At 40.6% G+C, this 21,435-nt stretch overlaps 2 protein-coding genes across 3 annotated transcripts in view; one reads left to right on the forward strand and one right to left on the reverse strand.

Annotated features, from left to right (window-relative positions):
- The window catches only part of KATNAL2 (katanin catalytic subunit A1 like 2), a 78,894-nt gene that overhangs the window by 46,405 nt on the left and 11,054 nt on the right, over nucleotides 1-21,435 (reverse strand). The window lies entirely within an intron of this gene.
- ELOA2 (elongin A2) lies at nucleotides 14,100-16,391 on the forward strand. The gene has a single exon (XM_046672055.1). It carries the CDS (start codon nucleotides 14,100-14,102, stop codon nucleotides 16,389-16,391), a length of 2,292 nt encoding a protein of 763 aa, XP_046528011.1.

Raw genomic sequence — 21,435 nt, forward strand, 5'->3', positions numbered from 1 at the left:
CCCACCCAGTCTCTGCACAAACGTGGAGACAGTTCCAACAGACCACCCAGGGAGACTCCACAGCCCAGCGTTTAGAATATACCCTGAGAGCAGCAGAGGCCATAAAAGGGACATTCCTGCGTAATAACGTCCTTATTCAAACTGGATGAATTTGTACATTGTGCTGTGTTTACTTATCTGAGATCTCAAATTCCCCTGAAATGTATTCATAAAACACTTACTTTCAATAATACTTCCCTTATTTGAAAATAACTCACCTAACATCTTCGTCTAAGGAGAACACAGGTAAGAACTGGATAAAAGTAAAAAAGACCCCTGAGTGGCCCAGATTTCATCATACAATCTATGCACAGACACTCACGCTCGTGACACATATAAAAACTTTACAGGCATTCGTCCAAAGCTTTCTAAAATTTAACGTAATAAAATTAAAACATACGTAAAGGGGCCGGCCCTGTGGCCGAGTGGTTAAGTTCATGTGCCCGGCTTCGGTGGCCCAAGGTTTCGCCTGTCATATCCTGGGGGCCCACATAGCACAGCTGATCAGGCCATGCTGAGGCGCTGTCCCACATGCCACAACTAGAAGGACCCACAACTAAAATATGCAACTATGTACTGGGGGGCATTTGGGGGGAAAAAGCAGAAAAAAAAAAGAAGATTGGCAACAATTATTAGCTCAGGTGCCAATCTTTAAAAGAACAAACAAACCATATGTACAGTTATTTAAAAATCAAATAGCATTATGATTTTTTTCTTTTTAAGTTGCTTTTTTTTTTGAACTTAACTTTCTTTTTGTTTATTTGTTTGTTTTTGAGGAAGACTGGCCTTGAGCTAACATCTGTTGCCAATCTTCCTGTTTTTTTTCTTCTTCTCCTCAAAGCCCCCCAGTACATAGTTGTATATTCTAGTCGTAGGTGCTTCTAGTTGTGCTGTGTGGGATGCCGCCTCAGTATGGATTGAAGAGCAGTGCTAGGTCCCTGCCCAGGATTCAAACCAGCGAACCCAGGCCACCGAAGCGGAGCGTGTGAACTTAACCACTCGGCCAGGGGACTGGCCCCTTAAGTTGCATTTTTACTGTGATAAAATATATATAGCATAAAATTTACCATTTTGACCATTTTCCAGTGTACAGTTTAGTGGCACTAAGTACATTCAAATTATTATGCAACCATCACTACCATCCATCTTCAGAACTTTTTTATCTTCCCCAACTGAAACTCTGTATTCATTAAACAATAACTCCTCACCTCTGTTCCCCTCCCCCCAATCGCTGGCAACCCCCATTCTACTCTCTGCCTCTATGAATTTGCCTATTCCAGGAACCCATATAAGTGGACTCACACAGTATTTGTCCTTTTGTGTCTGGCTTATTTCGCTCATCATAATGTCATCAAGGTTCACCCATGTCACAGTGTGTCAAAATCTCTTCCTTTTTAAGGCTGAATAATATAGTACTATAAATTTTTTTTAAAAAATGGTCTTCTGCCCCACTCCATTACTCGACCCCCCACTCACTCCTTGGAAGCAACAACCTTAATTACGTTCTCTGTTTCTGCTATTTACCTCCACGTTTCTAAATATTCCACTGTTTCATGATATATGAATACTAGACATTAACTCTTCACTTTCTGTTAAGGTAGATGAGGATTAAGCTGTCTTACACAATTCTCACCCACCCCTCCTCATACAGTTATATCAATATTCAGTGATGACATTATTATGATGGTATATTAATGTTCACCACTGAGTCAAAAAGTACTGTGGTTACTTTTCCACTTCTGTACAAAATTATCTTTCTGAGAAGAATAATTCCCTCATTTTTTAAACTTGGCTAACTTTCTATATACCTATAGCTAATTTTCAAACACCAACACATTTGTAAAAGTCCCTCATATCACTTTCTACACCACCAAATACACCGGATAGTGTGTCAATTACACATCCCCCTCCCTCTAGGGTCTAGGGTCTTTGAGATTTCCCTGCATTGGATCCCCTAGAAATGGAGTCTTCTCCTTTACTGCTCACTCGCTTCATTTAGTAGTTCGCATCCTCTTGAGTAAAGGTACACAGAGATAAATGTGGTTGAGAATTTGCACGGCCAAAAGTGTCTTGATTCTACTTTAAATTTGATAGTTTGAAAGGGCATAGCATTGCAATTCTTATTCCTTTGCATGTAATGTGTATTTTCTGCCTAGGCAGCCTTTAGCATCTTATTTTGAACTCTGGTGTTCTAAATTATACAACTTCCTTGGTGCGGGTCTTTTTCCATTCACTGTGCTGGCTGTTGTCAAGCGGGACATTCCCACGGTCCCATTCTTAGAAAATTTCTTTTATTTCTTTGATAAATCACTCCTCTACGTTTTCTTTTCCTTTTTTTAAGAACTTCTATTAATTGAATGGGGCGTATCCCAGATTAATCTTTTAGGATTCTTTTTTTTTTTTCCTATAGTGTCCCATTTCGTTGTTTCTTTTTTCTATTTTTTTGGGCAATTTCCTTCACCTTGTCTTTGAACCATTCTACAGAATTTAGTTAGACTACCGTATTTTTAATTTCCAAGAGTTTGTTCTTATTCTCTGATTGTTCCTTTTTCACATCGTTTGCTTCTTGTTTTTTGAATGCACTATTCTCTCACTTCAAAGTCATAATGAAGAGGTTCAATTACGTTCAATATTTGCTGTTTAAGGAGGCATGTAAAACACTCTAAACCTATTTTATAAAGATATCCATCCAAAACAATTCAAATAAAATGTTGATGCTTAAGGTGATAAGCTTTTACTCAGATTGCTAGAAAACACGGCAAGTAAAACAAAGTATCACTTATTCAACCGAAACTTATGTTGTTTTCTGCCATTCAAAAGGTAGTTATTGTTTTTAAAAATGAATTTGCATTTTATTTATTACACAGCTTTACACACATTTGTTGTTTTATTGATGCTGTTAGTTAAAAGTTTTGCTTTGAATTTAGTCTAAAATAAATAAAAATCAGTGTTCTCAGAAGTCCAACAGAAAAGGAGATTGAAGGAAAATTACAATCTTCAAAGCAATAGAATATGTAACATAAACACTACTGACTTAGACTAGGAGAGAATATTTACAAGACACATCTGATAAAGGGCTGTTGTCCAAAATATACAAAGAGCTCTTAAGATTCAACAATAAAAAGCGAATAATCCAATTAAAAGTGGCAAAAGACATGAACAGACACTTCACAAAAGAAAATATACAGATGACAATAAACATATGAAAAGATACTTAACATCATATGTCATCAGGATATGGCAAATTAAAACAACAAGATATCACTACACACCTGTTGGAATGGTGAAAATCCAAAACACTAACGACGTTAATTGCTAGTGAGGATGCAAAATGGTACAACCACTTTGGAAGACAGTTTGGTGATTTTTTGCAAAAGTAAACATACTCTTGCCATAGGACCCAACAGTCATGCTCCTCAGTATTTACCCAAAAGAGTTGAAAATTTATGTCTACACATCAAGCCATGAAAACACTTGGGGGAAACTTAGATGCATATTACTAGGTGAAAGAAGCCAGTCTGAAAAGGTTATATACTGTCTGATTCCAACTATATGACATTCTGGAAAAGGCTACATACTGTCTGATTCCAACTATATGACATTCTGGAAAAGGCAAAACTGTGAAGACAATAAAAAGATGAGTTGTGGCCAGGGGTTAGAGGAGAGGGAGGGAAGCAGAGCCAGAAGATTTTTAGGGCAGTGAAACTCTTCTGCATGATATTATAATGGTGGATACACATCATTATACATTTGTCAAATCCATAGAATGTACACCACCAAAAGTGAACTCTAATGGAAACTATAGACTTTGGGTGATAATGATGTGTCAATGAGGTTCATCCGATGTGGGATATTGATAGTGGAGGAGCTTGTGCACGAGTACGGGCAGAGGAAATATGGGAATTCTCTGTCTTTTCCACTCAACTTTGCTGCGAACCTAAAACTGCTCTAAAAAATAATGTCTAATTTTTTTAAAGTAGTGACCGATTGTTAAACAAATATGTCAGACCCGATGTATTTAAATGGAGTCACTCTTCAAAGCAGTCATGTTGGCAGGCCATGCTTTTATTCCATCACTCAAAACATTTAAAATTGTCTTCATTGGGCCAGTCCAGTGGCCAAGCGGTTAAGTCCACGTGCTCCACTTTGGTGGCCCAGGGCTTCACCACTTTGAATCCTGGGCGTGGACCTAGCACCGCTCCTCAGGCCATGCTGAGGCAGCGCCCCACATGCCACAACTAGAATATACAACTATGTACTGGGGGGCTTTGGGGAGAAGGAGAAGTAGAAAAAGAAAGATCAGCAACAGATACTAGCTCAGGGCCAATCTTTGAGAAAAAAATTGTCTTCAGTGTAGATTAATAACCACAGTCTTCCTCCAGGCCACATTTACAAAAATAGTATGTGGCCACTGTAGAAAACTAGGACAATGCACAGAGACATAAGAAAAAAACGAAACATTTTGGTCACATTCCTTCCGTCTTCTTACTAAATAAGCTTCCCATGTGTTTTGATAACCTGTGTTCTTTTTCTTAAAAACACTTTGTAAGTATTTTTCCAAGTAATTAAAAGTTTTTTAAAACATAACTTCATTAATTAATGACCGCAGATAATGTACAAAAACTTCATCAACTCTCTGTTTTTGGATAGTCCTGTTATTTGAAGTTATGCCTCATCCAATTTAAGAACACACTTTATTAGCAGATATGACTATTTCTAAAATCGAAATTCATCCTCACGGACAGATCTGACAACATCAGGAGAGCTTTAAAATGTATAACAGCCCATTCTGAAAAAATGACACAGGGTACATTTCTCCCTCTGTCTTTGATGACACCCCTTTAGTTAGGGAGGGTTACCACGCCAGAAAGCGAATTACCAAGAAGAAATAAAGATCGAGAAGGCAATTACAGTAATCTTCTTTGCTATTTCGTATTTGTTATTATGAACATATAATTCATATAGAAGAGTGTATAAAACATCCATTCATTTTTAATAATAATAATAATAAAAACAAACACCACCCTGGGAAAGACCCCAAGCACCTTCAGTATCTTCAAAATTCCCTCACATGCTCCTCTCAGAGGTTTCTCTCCCTCCCACCAGAAGGAACTGCCATTCTCACTTTTATACTAATCATTCCCTTTTTCTTATGGTTTTACCAACTGTGTATGCCTCCTTTAAAACATATTGTTTAGTTTTCACATTTTTGAATTCTATATTAATAGAATATGCTTTATTTTTTGTGACTACTTTTGTTCCACACTGTGTAATTTCCCCAACAAAAGTTCACATCAGAGCAAAGGCTTCCATATGATCCAGCTGTTCCATACAATCTCTACTTTAATCATCTGCTTCCACTGCTTTCTAGTCCGTGGGCATAATTTCACAGTGTCTTACAGGCCGCTCTCGAATGTCTTGCAAAGTAACTCTTCTCTTTCCCAGAAGATGGAAGTATCATTAAATACTTCTTTAAGTCGCCCAGAGTACCTGCCATGGTGCCAAGTGCTAAGTAGAGACTGATATATCTTGATAGGTTCACTAGATAGTTGTTTTTTTTCAAACTGCAGGTCGTGAAATCAACTTAGGTTACAAGCAGTACAGTTTAATGCAGTAGAATTATCACAAAATGCGTAACAGGTAAGAAGGTTTAGTATTGCTTCGTGAAATTTAGTTGCATTTGCGTGTGTGTGTGTGTGTGTGTGTGTGTGTGTGTGTATACTGGATCTCAGTCTAAGATGTCTTACAAGTTGGTGACAATAACAAAGTTTGAAAGCTACTATACAAAATGACATTATCCTGATGTCTGACACTGGCAGTTTTCACTCATCTTTCTGGAGATGTTGACAACAGCAACTCTTGGAGAAGACTGAAGTCTTTCTGATTACCAAAATTAGCAATGTAGTCAGTTTCTCCCTGTTCTAACTTGATTTGCCTCGCCTATAGTGCCATCTAGTGTATTAGGAGGAGGAAGCACGTCATGAATTCAGGTAGTTCCAAATGATCATTTGCATAATAATGACGACAATCATCACAAAACTCCATCCAAATCAAGTTTGCAAAATAAAAATATAACCGCATATTAAACAAGCAGTAATGAAATTTATGGGATATGTTTCTAAACGTACAAATTCTCAAACTCATGCTTGGGATTTTGACTCAGAATATTAGGAGGCTAGAAGGTACCTGGAGATCATTGCATCTCAGGAATCTGAGATCCAGAAGAATTAAGAGATTTGCTCAAAAGTCTGCAAAGAGTCGGGAGCAGAAGCCAGGTCTCCTGGCTCCCAGGCCAATGCTCGTCCCACTCCTCCCCTGATTTGACCCCTCCTCGTCAATCTCCACCCCCACCCCCCACACATTCACTCCAGGCCAGAGAAGCTCCTCTTGTAATTTGCCAAAACTGTGCGCCAAATCTGCCAAATCTAACAACTGTGGTTCCCAGCCAGTCTTCCTTAGCCGACCTCACATAGTAACAAGTGAGTGGTGTCTCTTATGATCCCTCAAACCTAATATCCCACAGTTTTAGTGGCCATTTCAAAGCAATTACTGGCTAGACCTCCTTCAAGAATTTACTCACCCTGCTGCAGCAGGAGTGGTGTGTCTCATAGGAGATTATGCTTTTTAATTTCTGAATAGTCACAGACCTGCTGTAAATGAAGCTAATCCATCTCATTGGTACATAAAGTTCTTTGAGAACAAAAGGATTTGAATTAAAGAGCTATGAAAGCCATGTACATTCTCAGAGGGACAGCACTGGACACTGACTGGTGCCATTCCCAACTGGGCAGTGCTTTGCAAACTGTGGGGTGCTGTGCCAATATCAGGGGCAGTGTTTGGTGGTGCCCAACAGCTGTTAGTTGCTTTGATCTTGTATTTCAGAGTCTCTCCATCCTTCACTCTGGAAACATGTGCTTCTTCCTAATCTAAACATGCACTGATGCAAATATTCTCTCATGACTAGGATACTGAAGAAAAATAACCAAGGGGTGTTTTGCTTATGTTCCTCAGTACCACGCCCACTACACTGGGTTTGACTGATAGTTCTGAATTTCCTAAAGATGAGGGTCTGGGTAAATCCAGAAAACTCATTAGAGAAATAGAAAAACATCTTGGGAGAGATGTCTTAAAAAGGGGAGGGAGGGCCGGCCCTGTGGCTGAGTAGTTAAGTTCGTGCGCTCTGCTTCAGCAGCCCAGGGTTTCGCCAGCTCAAATCCTGGGTGCGGACATGGCACCGCTTATCAAGCCATGCTGAGGCGGCATCCAACGTACCACAACTAGAAGGACCCACAACGAAAAATACACAACTATGTACCAGGGGGCTTTGGGAGAAAAAGGAAAAATAAAAAATCTTTAAAAACAAAAAAAGGGGAGGGGAGGAGGAAGAGAGGGCTGGGGAGGATGGGGGAGGTGACAGTTAATGGATCCAGAGTTTCTTTTGGGGGTAATGAAAATGTTCTAAATTTATCAAGGTGATGGTTGCAGAACTCTGCAAATATATTAAGAGCCATTGAATTTTAAATGCACATTTGAAATTGGTGAGTTGCATGGTATGCAAATTATATCTCAATAAGTCTGTTTTAAAATGCAAAACATGGGGAAAGGTAGAGAAAAGAAGGCTAAAATGAATGTAAACAATTTGCGTAATTTTTTTTGACCTGATATGTAAAATAAATGGTCTGACTGAAAATAGAAATAATTCCACGCAATATTTTGATTATTTAAACCGGAAATGGTGTGGGGGAAAGAGCTGCATATCATCCACAGCACGGTGAAGCCTGTTCACCATCCTGATAGCAGAGCCTGGTCACGTCTTGGGATGTGGCAATGACGCTTCTTTACTTGCTCTATTGGATCAGCTATAACAAGCTTGGTGAGTCAATGTGACTACAGGATAGACTCGCCAGACAGAAAAGAAAACACAAAACTATCTAGGTAGACATTTATTTCCCTTTATATTTTTTCTTTTTGGTTTTATCATAATTTGCAAATGCACATAAAAGTTGAAGAAATCACCTTAAGTTTTGTTAATATTTCTTCAGGTCATTTGGACAAAAATAAGCTTCTTTCGATGAGAATCTCAATTTTTTTTTTCTTGAAGAAGATTAGCCCTGAGCTAACATCTACTGCCCATCCTCCTCTTTTTGCTGAGGATGGCTGGCCCTGAGCTACCATCCGTGCCCATCTTCCTCTACTTTATATGTGAGACGCCTACCACAGCATGGCTTGACAAGCAGTGCCATGTCCACACCTGGGAGCCAAACCAGTGAACCCAGGCCACTGAAGCAGAATGTGCAAACTTAACTGCTGCACTGCCTCTCAAATTTTTTAAATGCAGAAATTTTTAAAATTTTATCCAGATATTATCAAGAGTTGGCAAGGTGTGAAAGAATATGCACTCAGGGGGCTGGCCCCGTGGCTGAGTGGTTAAGTTCGCGCGCTCCGCTGCAGGCGGCCCAGTGTTTCATTGGTTCGAATCCTGGGCGCGGACATGGCACTGCTCATCAGACCACGCTGAGGCAGCGTCTCACATGCCACAACTAGAAGGACCCACAACGAAGAATATACAACTAAGTACCGGGGTGCTTTGGGGAGAAAAAGGAAAAAATAAAATCTTTAAAAAAAAAAAAAAAAGAATATGCACTCAGATCTAATTTGTGGAAACGTAAATTAATACAACCCTTTTATAGAGCAAATTGACAAAATTTATCAAAATGAAAAATGCACATACCCACTGACCCAGCAATTTCACTCCTGGCCATTTATACTACAGAAGATCAATTACACTATATTATAGAAATACTCCACATATGCATAATGATTAATGTTCAATGATGTTTAACACAGAATTATTTGTAGTCGCAAAAAATTAGAAATAATCTAAATGTCCATTAGTGGTTAAATAAATCATGGTACAGCCTTACTATGGAGCACTATGCACCAATAAAAAGAATGAGGTGTGGGGCTAGCCCAGTGGCCAAGTAGTTAAGTTCACATGCTCCACATCGGTGGCCTGGGGTTTGCTGGTTCAGATCCTGCACACAGACTTACGCACAGCTCATCAGGCCATGCTGCGGCAGCATCCCACATGGAAGAACTAGAATGACCTACAGCTAGGATATACAACTACGTCCTGGGGCTTTGGGGAGAAAAAAAAAAGAATGAGGTGGATGGATATGTACCAAGGAGGAAAGATTTTGAGGACATCATGTTTTCTCTCCACCCACTCACTGTGCACTCCCAAATATTATGTGAATTAGGGAAAGAAAGTTAGAATTAAAAGTAATACTTAAATTTGACAAAGAAAAACTTCACTTAGTACAAAAAGTTTAAAAGGAAACGTTTCTCTTTTTCCCCTTTAATTATTGTTAATTTCTTGTGTAATAGCTCTGGAAGGGGTTTATTAATATCTCAACATATATATGCACAAACTTTTTTAAATTTACAGAAATGGAATCATTTTGTATATATTGCTGCATATCTTGCTTTTTTTCCACTTAATAATATATCTTGAAAGTCTTGCTATATAAGCATACGCAGATCCACCTAATTCTAAAACATATTGTAAAGTGAAAAATCACAGAAATAGGGGCCAGCCCGGTGACACAGCAGTTAAGTTTGCACGTTCCGCTTCAGCGGCCAGGAGTTCGCCAGTTCGGATCCTGGGTGCGGACGTGGCACCGCTTGGCACGCCATGCTGTGGTAGGCGTCCCACGTATAAAATAGAGGAAGATGGGCACGGATGTTAGCTCAGGGCCAGTCTTCCTCTGCGAAAAGAGGAGGATTGGCAGCAGTTAGCTCAGGGCTAATCTTCCTCAAAAAAAAAAAAAAATCACAGAAATGCACATCCACACTCTCTCACACATAGAAAAAGGAAGGAATAAAAACCTAGATATGATAGCATAGCCAGAAGGTCCTACAACTAGAATATAGAACTATCTACTGGGGGACTTTGGGGAGAAGAAGAAGAAAAAAAAAAAAGATTGGCAACAGATGTTAGCTCAGGTGCCAATCTGAAAAAAAACAAAACAAAAACCTAGATATGTAGTTACCTTTGGGGAGAGGAATGGGATGGGGGGACAGCAGTTTAAGTTTTAATCCAGGCACTTCTGTATTGTTTCAATTTAATACTTTGGCAAGTGAAAAGCGAACAAACACTTTGGCTTGGGTTCAACTGTTCACAGATCAGAAAATTTCCAGGCCAAGGAATTACGTCATGGCCTTGGTAGATGAGCCACTGGGACATGGGAGTTCCCTGCCCCAGCTTCAGTAGCTGTGGGGTGGAGGCAGGAGTCCCGACACTGATGCTGGCCTCAGGTGTCCTCATTCACCAGGAGGGAAAGATCCATACAAAGTCACTCAACGGCCTCTCCTCCTCCACACCTCACTTCCCACCCCCGTGTCCCCAACCCCAACCTCCTTCCTTTCACATGTGTATACACAGAGGCAGAGAAACTTAGGAGTCTGATTGTCCACTATCTGCAGGCAGGGCCTTAGTTTCACGGCTGCCCTAACAAAACTCGAGCTGGAGGATTTGTTAGAATTATTTCCCTCAAATTCCTTTCAGAATCGTGGAGAGTTGTTTAAAGAGCGAACCCCTGACCTAGTGAACTCGCTGTAGATCAGGATGAAAAGGGAGGCCAAGCTCGACTCTCGGGACGGAGGGACCTGCAGATCCTAAGCTGATCAGAGCAAGGCAGACATATTCTTCAAAGAATATAAATAACCTATCCGAGGCTTTGGCTGATAAATCAGACGTTTTCATTACATTCCAGGAAAATGGTAGCTGTCCCAACCCCAGTCAAGAGTATGTCCAGGGTTTTTGGCTGGAATCAGAAAGTCTGGCAAACAGTCCTGATCTCTACGGCAGATGCTGGCGGTTGAGGGACGCCCTTTGGTTCAGTGATTCAGAATCCCGTCTGGTAATGAGGCAGCTTCAAAAGTGGCTTTCTTACTATGCGGATTGTGAAACGGCTTGTACCTGAGGTCTCCACGTCTTGAAATAATAATGCGGCTTTTTCTTTGAGATAAGTTTGATGGAAATACAAAATTTAACAAGCATAGAAGAGAGGGATAAGAAAACACTATTTCAATACCTAGTGTTAAATATTTAAGGTGTGCTGTTACTTGAAACACAGAATGGGGTCTTATAAATCTGCTAATTAAAAGTGTACAGTTTGCTAGATCTGTAATATATTTCTACTCATGCCATTCAAATGAGCTTAGAAAATTGTCCTCCGAATTAAAAAACTAAGGATGGGCCATCAACAAATGGTCAATTTCAACCGTAAAAGATGGTGTGCCCCTGAAATGGACACAATTAGATGCTCAATTAATTTCTGTCTACCAAAGAAAGAAGCCCCAGAAATGAACATCTAACCGAAATGTCTCGTTTGTCTCTGCTTCAGTAATCTGGCTGTTTTCTTCTTCCTCCATTTCCTCTGTGGGCTATTGTGCTACAGAAACGCCTCCACTATCAGATTCAAAATTGAATCCTATGATACTGTAGCCTGAGGAAAAGGAAGCATTGAGTATCATTCCTAGTTTTAGACCCAGAAGATATTTAGGAAATGTTACTGTATATACCACATGCGACATCAGTGCTTTTAATTTCTTTTTTACGGGTACAATGGAGATTAATTTGCATGAGCTCGTTTCAATTTCTGTAATAAGATACAAATTTTGCATTAAGTTTTCCATCTCAAAAACAAACAGTTAAAAAGGACACATTTCTTCTTTCAAATGTTTTTAGTATAGTTCTATTTTACAGTCCCTGCATCTAATATTCACTTAAAAGCTTGAATATATGTTCCCAAAGGTTCTAATATGTTTTTTGTTTGTTTCCTGATTACCTCCTGCTTCTACCAGGAAACTTCCTAAGTTTCAAATGCTGTACAACTTGACAAAGCACTAGAACTGGCCAAAGGAGTGTCTACAGACCCGGGAAAGGCATTTATTGTATTTAATACAAAGTCAGAACTGGTGAACTATGCTCAGGAACAGTGTTGCATGAAGAGGAGCATTTGTTGCTAATCCTGAGTATGAACTGGTTATAGAATTTGGGATTTCAGAGAGGTATACAGTCTACTGAAACACAGGGGAATTTCCACAGCACACCATTGTTTTTAAACACTGAACGAGATGATGGAATTATGATACTGATGTTCTTTTCAAAAGCCCACGCTCACACCAGCTACTTTCTAGTTGCAACAGAGCTGCAGGATGGAGAGATCAGACTGCCATCATGGTAAGGCACTATCACAGACGCATGGCGTACACAGTGTGAAGTTCTTAGTATCACCCAGGAGGTAAGCGAACGAGTTTAACTGAAACCCAGCGAGCCGTCAGAAGCGACTTCAGTTCACCAGGGATAGAGCAGCAGGTGAAACCTCAAGGAAGCCATCAGACAAATCTAGGAGGGGAGATGTTCTGCAGAACAATTGGCTTCTTGAACAAGTCAGTGTCATTAAAAATAAAAAGTAAAATAAAATAAAAATAGAGAAGGTAGGGTGTCGGGGAAGCTGTGCTAATTCAAAGAGACTTAAGGGATACAACAAGCAGATACAATGCGTGATCCTGGATTGAACCCTGCTTAGAGCCTCGTCGGTTAAAGAACAGGATTTATGTAACTTCATCCTGGTAAAACATACATGTACATGCACGTATGTGTATATACACACAGAGGAAAGGATCTGAAAGGATATATGGATACATAGATACACACTAAGGTTAACACCTTAGTGGGTTGTGGGAATGTAACGTTTTTATTTTATTTACTCTATTTGTTATCTATCATTCCTTTAAACTTGATTTTGTGATTATGCAAGTAATCATGCGAGATTAGAACTGCCAATTTATATATTGAGCATATTGAAAACAATAATAACTGTCAGGAATTCTTAGATCTAATAAATTCTAAGACTTGAGGTATCTTTGTAACCTATGATGAGAGGGAAAATATAGACTACTCAATAAAAAATTTTAAGACAAGTGGAAAAATTTGAGGGAAAAGTTGAACAATTCCTCATAATGTATACCTATAGAACTGTTCAAAAGATCAAAAAATTTAAATAAAGGAAGAGCAACCGCTAGACTTTCCTGATTTAGGCAAAAGGTCAGGCCAGGTGCATTCCCCTAGATGTGGCACTAATCTAATCAGATCTAATCTAATCAAGCGAGGTGTAATAATGCTGACATTTTAAGTTGAGACTATTAAGTTGATATTTTTAGCAGTAATAATAGTAATAATAAAATTAAGTCCTCCTAGGATAAGAGCAAGGGCCCTCGCGAATTCTTGGGGTGCCTTGGGCTAATCTGACTCAGGCCCTACTGCTGAAGTTCAGGTGATCAGAGCAAACACCCATTCATTCATTCAAGAAGAATTTATTTGATGCCTATGTCAGACACTGCTTTGGGGACAAACAAGATGCAGGGACTATTATGCCCTCATAGGGCTGAGCTGTTTGACTCTACACAAATCCATTTCTCTCTCTAGGCCTCAATTCCTCAACCTCTTCAGAGGGGTGTGCTTACACTGGACCTAAACTACTTAGATTCAAATTCCAGCTTCACCTCTTCCTGTTACGTGACCAAGTGCAAGTTAATTGGATTTCCCTAAACTTCCGTTTCCTCATCTGTAAAATGGGGGCAATACAACTCATTTCGTTGGTCGACAGCAGGCACACGGCGCTAGGTCCCTGCTGATCGATTCCCGCAGACTCTCGGGACTGGAGCAGGGCAGGGTGACCCACGGACCACCGACTGGAGTTAATCTAATCAGCGAGTGGCTCGCAGCCACCGGGGGGGGGGGGGGGGGGGCACGGGGGGGGGGGGGGGGGGGAGGGAGGAGTGCTTATAAGGCCAGGCTCCGGCGCTGGAGCTTCATTCCATCTTGGACTGCTCGCAGGAGAGGTCGTTGCACCCCGTGGCCTGCACGCCGAGGACCAGAAGCGGGCTCCGGGCGTGCCCAGTCGCGTGCCCCCGTTCCCGCCCGCGAGGGGCCAGAGGCACCTGGGTCTCCACCGGGACGCACGGGGCCACGACGCGAGCCAGCCCGGGCGATGGCGGCGGGGTCGGTGCGTCAGGTGGTGGCGGAGCTGCAGGCGCGCCTGGCCACCAGCCCCGACCCGGAGCGGTTGCGGAGAGACCTGAAGAGACTCTCCGCCATGCCTATCTCCGTAGCCATTCTCGCCGACACCGGGGTCGGCAAGACAGTCAACCGCCTGTGCAAACTCGAGCAGGTCGGAAGCCTTGCCAGGGACTTGGTGGCCCAGTGGAAGAAGCTGGTTCCTGTGGCAGGAAACGCTGAGCCCGATGAAAGGGTCTTGGAGAAGAGCGGTCCCCGAAAGCGCCCCAGGGACGCCCTTCAGAAGGGGGCGGAAATGCCAGGAGACCACCAAGCACACGGCAAAGCCTCCAGCGGCCCATCGGACGGCTCTGAGCACAGACGGAGAAAACACAGAAACCCCCCAGAGCTCGAGAGGCCCCACCAAGAGTCCCACAGTCGTGAGAGGGCAGAGGAGACAAAGAAGTGCCACAGAGTTTCTCCAGTTTATTCTTCGGAGCAGGAATTTTCTGGTTATGGCCAGTCTCCTCCATCGGCTGCCGGTCCTCATCAGACGTCCAGGGACCATCGCGGACGCCCGGCCGAGGGCCACGTTGCACGCCAGAGGCCTGGAGAAGGCCACTCTGATGCCTCTCAGGACAGACGGCGACTCAGCCAAGAACGGCACCCGGGTGCACCCCAGGGGGAAGCGGCTGTGAGTCAAAGCAAGGGGCACCAATCTTCCCACCAGGACAAACGCCCAGTGGGTGCCAAGGGACAGAAGTCCTCGGCTTTGATCAGTCGGAAATCACAGCAGGCCTTCCCCAGAGAGGACAGCCCAAGGCCTCTCTTCCGGGAGAGCGCAAAGGAGAAGCCGCCCTCTAGTGGCCTCGAGAAAGAGAAGGGGAGAGAGGGCCGCCGTGTCCGGAAGTTCTCACCCGCCTCCGAGGTGGCTTCAGACCACCACCTCAAAAAGCGAAAGCGCGGGGACTCAGAGAAACCCAAATCGGACCAAAACAAGCCAAGTCTAGACACCTTAGACGTGGGAAAGGGGCCAGGAGGCCTGTTGCCCAAGGTAAAAGAGAAAGTTTCTAGCAACCTAAAGACTCAAGATGGGAAAGTCAAAACGCCTCATTTGGATAGAAAGCCGGTGGGCTCCCCCCCTGAAGTTGAGGAGGCAGATATGGATGATGAATTCCAGCCGCCCACCGGGTCTTTTGAGTCATACCTCAACTACGATCAGCCCCCAAAGAAAAAGAAAAAGACTATGAAAACTTCAGCCACTGGTCTTAAAGAAAAGGGACCTGAAAAGAAGGATTCTAAAAGCACTAGTGAAAACTTGAACTCAGTTCAGGAATTACCTAAGGTGAATGAAAACTCAGAGAAGCTGCAGCCGCCTGGAGCTGACGGGGCAGAGCTGAAGAAGGTCCCCACTGATGCGTTTCCAGTGTTGCCAGACCTCCCATTGCCCAGCATCCAGGCCAGTTGCCGTGCGCTTCCTGCCTTTGAATGGATGCCCTCCTTCCAGCCAAAGCCAAAAGCACTGTCTTCCCCCAAGGAAGAGGAAGAAGCCGGTTTTACTGGCCGCAGAACGAATTCCAAGACGCAGGTGTTTTCTGGTTCCAAGTGTGCGTCTCTCGCCAAAATGATGACCTTGCGCCAGCAGTGCATCCGGGTACTCAAAAACAACCTCGACTCAATCTTTGAAGTGGGAGGAGTCCCGTATTCCGTTCTTGAACCCGTTTTGGAGAGTTGTACCCCTGATCAGCTGTATCGCATAGAGAAATACAATCACGTACTAGTTGAAGAAACAGATGAATTATGGAAAATTCATTGTCGCCAAACCTTCAAGAAAGAAAGGCAGGAAGAGCATGAGTCCTGGCGGGAGATGTACCTGCGGCTTCAGGATGCCAGAGAGCAGCGGCTACGAGAACTGACAGTGAACATCCGGTCTGCACAGGCTGATATGCCCAAAGGCCGACAAACAAAGATGGTCCTTTTCAACTCTGTGGCCAAGCCGCCTTCTGGCGTTCCAAGGAGGCAGAAGTTTGGAACAGGAGGAGCAGCTGTCTGGGAAAAAGCCTTGATCAAGCCAGCCCCAGACACCACAGGAAGCAGCCCTGCGCCCTCCCGCAGTGCCAGCAGCAACAGCATTAACCTCATCTCTGAGAAGCTGGGCTCTGACTGCCCAGGCACCACCAGTGCCCAGCTGGTGCAGGTGGTCAGCAGCAGGAAACCTGGGAAGAAAATTGCCCCATTGATGGCCAAGACAATCAAAGATTTCAAGAAGAGATTCTCCCGACGATAAACTGAGGCCTTGCCTTGGAGATGGAATTTGAGGGGAGGAATACAAGGGCAGTGGTGGGACTTCCAAAGGAGACCAGCGTCTTTTGCTTTGTGGAAACGTTTGGACTCTGACTCCTGTAGTTTTCAGGTGTCACACTTGCAAACCCACATGCCACAGCCACTGCCTCCCCGCTGGGAGAACACTTTGGAATTCTAAAGATGGGAAGCTTCAGTCTCACTGAGGATTTTAGGATCAGTTATACTTTTGTTGTTTATTAGCCTCTTTGTAAACAGTAAGACATAGTTAATTAATAAGTATTATCCCCTGATTGTGTTTATCTTAATAAATAAATAAATGAAAGTACTTGACATGGTTTTTTTTTTTAAATCTCAGAGTAGATAAGACCTTCTTAGACACAAACCTAGAACTCATTAAGTATAAAAACTGATACATTTGACTATGTAAAAATAGTCAAAAACAAGGTCAAAAGATAAGGTGGGAAAGATATTTACAACTCACTTAACATTCAAGAAGACAATACCCTGTATATATAATGAGTGTCCACAAGTCAATGAAAAAACAGACTAACAATTTACTAGAAAAATGGGCCAAATATGGGAAAAGATGTTTCACAGAAAAAAAAAACCCACAAATGACTCCTAAATATATGAAATATTCAGTCTTATGCAAATAATAAACACAATGTGACAAATTTTCATCTATTAGGTGAGTAAAGTTCAAAAGATTAATAGCCTGCTGTGTTGGAGCAGATTCTCATGCATTACTAATAGATGTATAAATTGATACAACTTCTATGGAAGTTAATAGGCAAAATGTTAAATGTATATATTCTTTGGTACAGCAATATCACTTTTAGGATGAAAGGCTGACTATATAAATGGATAATGGCCAGACCCACATAAGCTCAGGAAGCCAAGCCACAAACTCTGCAGCAACCATCCCAGAAAACCAAACCACAAACTCTACAGCAATTAGTCCAGGAAACTAAAACACAGCCTCTGGGTCAGTTGGCCCAGAATTGTCAGGATTTGGTCAACAAATGCCAGCCTCCCTATTTTTGCCCTTCGCTTCCAAGTCAGGACTAACCAGAGAAAGCCAAATATGCTCTCCAAATCAATCACATAAAATGCCCTGCTTCTCTTAGCTGGCCTCCAGCTTCCCGAGTCAACAATCTCCAATCAGAAAATGCCTGGAGCCCTCCCTTATTTTCATTATAAAGGTTTCCCACGCCCAGGCCTGCCTTTGATTTCCTGCCAATGCAAGTGATGGCAGCTGACTCCTTTGCTACAGCAAGCTCTAGATAGATAGCCTCTGTTTGTTCTCATTTGGGTGGTTTTCATTTAGTTTCATCACAAGAATTTTATTCTACAGATACACTGTCAAATATACACACATACAAACTCTTTGATATAGTAATTTCACTTATAGCATTTTATCCTGCAGATATACGTGCGTGCATGCATGTGTGTATAGTCATCAATGCACAGACATGACCGTGGCATTTGAAGCCACTTTTTCCCAAGAACATTCGCCTGCTTATAAGAGGCTAAGATGCTGAATAGTGTGTTTGACAACCTCAAGGTGCTACAGGTGCAAAAGTTAGAATCTAGGACCCAGCAAGATAGGGGATGCTGGTAAAACCTGTGAAATGCTTGATCCTAGGAATAAGGACAAAGGACAAGTTAAGCTACCCAAGCTCAGTGTCCCATTCTCCATGTGGTCCAAAGAAATCTCAGTTCCTGAAATTGGATTGAGATGTTTCTGGGTCACTAGCACCTCCCACCAGGCACGAGGCAGAAACAAGCCTAAATCACCTCTAGAGGAAGATAACATCATCCTTCATCTCAAATTATTTCTAAAAACCAATCATCAACTACGCTGTCCCACACAGTCTAAAATAAGAACAACATAAATGAGAAACTTCAGGCATAACAGACAATTGAAACAGATCCTGGGACTCAAGATATTAGAACTACTAGACACAGACTTTAGAAAAACTATTTTAACCAATTCCATTTACTATATGTAAAAATCAAATAGGAACAAATTAGTGAAAGATGTTTAAGACTCCTTTTGTGGGCTGAAATTTTTCCCCCTCCCCAAATTCATACATTGAAGTCCTAATCCTGAATACCTCAGAATGTGACTGTATTTGAAGATAGCACTTTTAGGAGGTGATTAACGTAAAATGAGGCCGTTAGGGTGGGCCCTATTCCAATCTGACTGGTGTCCTTATAAGATGAGGAAATTTGGACATGCAAAGAGATGCCAGGGCTGCTCTCCAATATAGGAAAGACCATGTGAGGACACAGCTAGAAGGTAGCCGTTTGCAAGCCAAGGAGAGAGGCCTCAGGAGAAACCAAACCTGCCAATACTTTGATCTTGGACTTCTAGTCTCCAAAACTGTGAGAAAATAAATTTCTGGTTTTTAAGCCATCCAGTCTGTGATATTTTGCTATGGCAGTCCTAGAAAACTAATACAACCTCTATGCTAAAAATTGCAAAGTATTGCTAAGAGAAATTCAAGAAAGTAAATGTTTATGGATTGGAAAAATAAATATTGTTAAGATATTAATTCTCCTGAAAATTGATCTATAGATTCAATGCAATCTCATGAAAAGCTCAGCAGGCCTTTTTGGATAAACTGAAAATCTGATTCTAAAATCTATGTGGAAATTTAGAATACTCAAGACACCATTGAAAAAGAGCTAAGTCAGAGGATTTTATACTACTAGTTTTCAAGGCTTAATATAAAGCCACAATAATTAACATAGTTTGCTATTGGCATGGGGATAAATAAAGCTATCAATGGAACAGAACAGAGAATTCAGATATAGACTTAGAAATATGTGGTAATTTGATTTTTTACAAAGTTGCCTATGTAATTGGAAATTTTTTTAAAAAGGTGCTAGAGCAACTGAATAATCAACTAGGAAAAAAACCTGTAAATTAACCCCTTCTCACATCAAACACACAACTTAATTGAAGATAACAATCCTAAATTTCTATATACCTAATAACATGGCATCAAAACAAATAAAGCAAAAATTGACAAAATCAAAAGGAGAAATAGGCAAAAAATACAGTCACAATGAGAGATTTTTACATGGTTCCTCAGTAATTGATAGAACAAGATAAAAAAAACTCTAGGATATAAAAGATTTGAACAACACAATTAACAAACTTAACCATTCACTGAGCCATAAAACAATTCTCAACAAATGTCAAAGGATTGAAATCATTCAGAATATTGTTGTATGAACACAATGCAATTAAACTAGAAAACAATGTCAAAAAGACATCAGCAGACATCCTGTATGCAAATAATACACTTCTAAATACTTATGGGTTAGAGTAAAATCCCAGCAGAAATTAGAAAATATTCAGAATTGAATGAAAATGAAAATGATACATATTAAAACATGTGCGAAGCAGGCAAAGTAGTGATTAGAGGGGAACTTAAATCCTTAAATGCATCTGTTAGAAGAGAAAAAAGGAAAATATTGATGAATTAAACAACCATCTTAAGAAATTAGAAAAAAGAATAATAAAATAAACCCAAGAAAAGCAGAAGAAAATAATTTTAAGAATGTCAAAGTAGTGAAATAGAAACCAAACTTACAGTAGACAGGATCAGCAAAACAAAAGTTGGTTCTTTGAAAGAATAACAAAATTGATAAACCTTTGGTGAGACTGATGAAGGAAAAAAAGGAGAGAAGGCACAAATAACCAATGTCAAGAATAAAAAGGGAAGATGGTTACAGATCCTGTATATATTTATATAAAAATAACAGGATATTACGAACAATTATGCCAATAAATGTGAAAATGTAGAGGAGGGGGACAAATTCCAAGAGAAAACACAATATACCAAAACGACACCGAAAAGAAATTTAAAAGTATCAATAGTCTTGTTGAAAAGAATTTGAATCTTTAAAAAAATAAAACCAAAACCAACTTTCCATGGGAAATCCATCCTCAGATTTTTTAAGGCAAATTCTACCAAACATTCAAGGAAAACACAATGCCAATCTTCATAATTTTTTCTACAGAATAGAAAAAGAAGGTACATTTCCTAATTCATTTTATGAGGACAGCATATCTCTCATACCAAAACCTGACAAGCTCATCCAAAAGAGGAAAATAATAGGCTAATCTCACTCATTAATATAGATGTAAAAATCCTCAGCAAAATATTACCAAATTGAATCAGCAATATGTAATATCCAACATCAGTGTATCCCAGGAATAAGGCAAGTTTGTTTTAATATTAGCGAATCAAGCAATTTAGTTAATGTACCACATTACAAAATAAAGAAATCATATGATCACTTCAATAAATGTAGGAGAGTGATAAAACTCAACATCCTTTCCTTGATTAAAAAAACAAAAAACGAAAAACTCTGGGCAGACGAGGAATAGGAGAATTGCTTTAACTTGACAAAAATATATCCACCAAAAAACCTACAGTAAACATCATACTGGAGGGGGAAATGTTAAAAGCTTTCCCTTTGAGATTGGGAAAAAGACGATCATGCCTCTCATCCCCACTTCTATTCAATATCCTATTGGAGATCCTAACCAGTAACTCAGGCAAGAAAAAAAATAAATGGCATAAGAATTGAAAAGAAAGAATTAACTCTGTCATTATTCATGGATAAGATGATTGTGTATGTAAAGAAAGCAAAAGAATCCACAAATAATTATTAAAATGAATAAACAAATTTAGTTATGTTGCTCAAATAAGATCAATATACAAAAACCAATTGTATTTCTACATATCAGTAATAAACACAAAATGAAGCTTAAAAAAAAAGAAACCATTTACAGTGATGTGAAAACATAATGGCATCAAGAGACTGAAACTATGACTAATAAAATAAGGACAAAATCTTTATTCGGAAAAATCTAAATTGCTACTAAAAAATATTAAAGAAGTCAAAATAAAAAGGGATACTATATACATTGATTGGAAGACTCATTGTTTTTAAATTGTCAATTTTCCTCAAATTTATCTTCAGATTCAATGCCATCCCAATCAAAA

Source organism: Equus quagga, chromosome 9, assembly GCF_021613505.1.
Source record: "Equus quagga isolate Etosha38 chromosome 9, UCLA_HA_Equagga_1.0, whole genome shotgun sequence".
NCBI classification, from domain to species: Eukaryota; Metazoa; Chordata; class Mammalia; order Perissodactyla; family Equidae; genus Equus; species Equus quagga.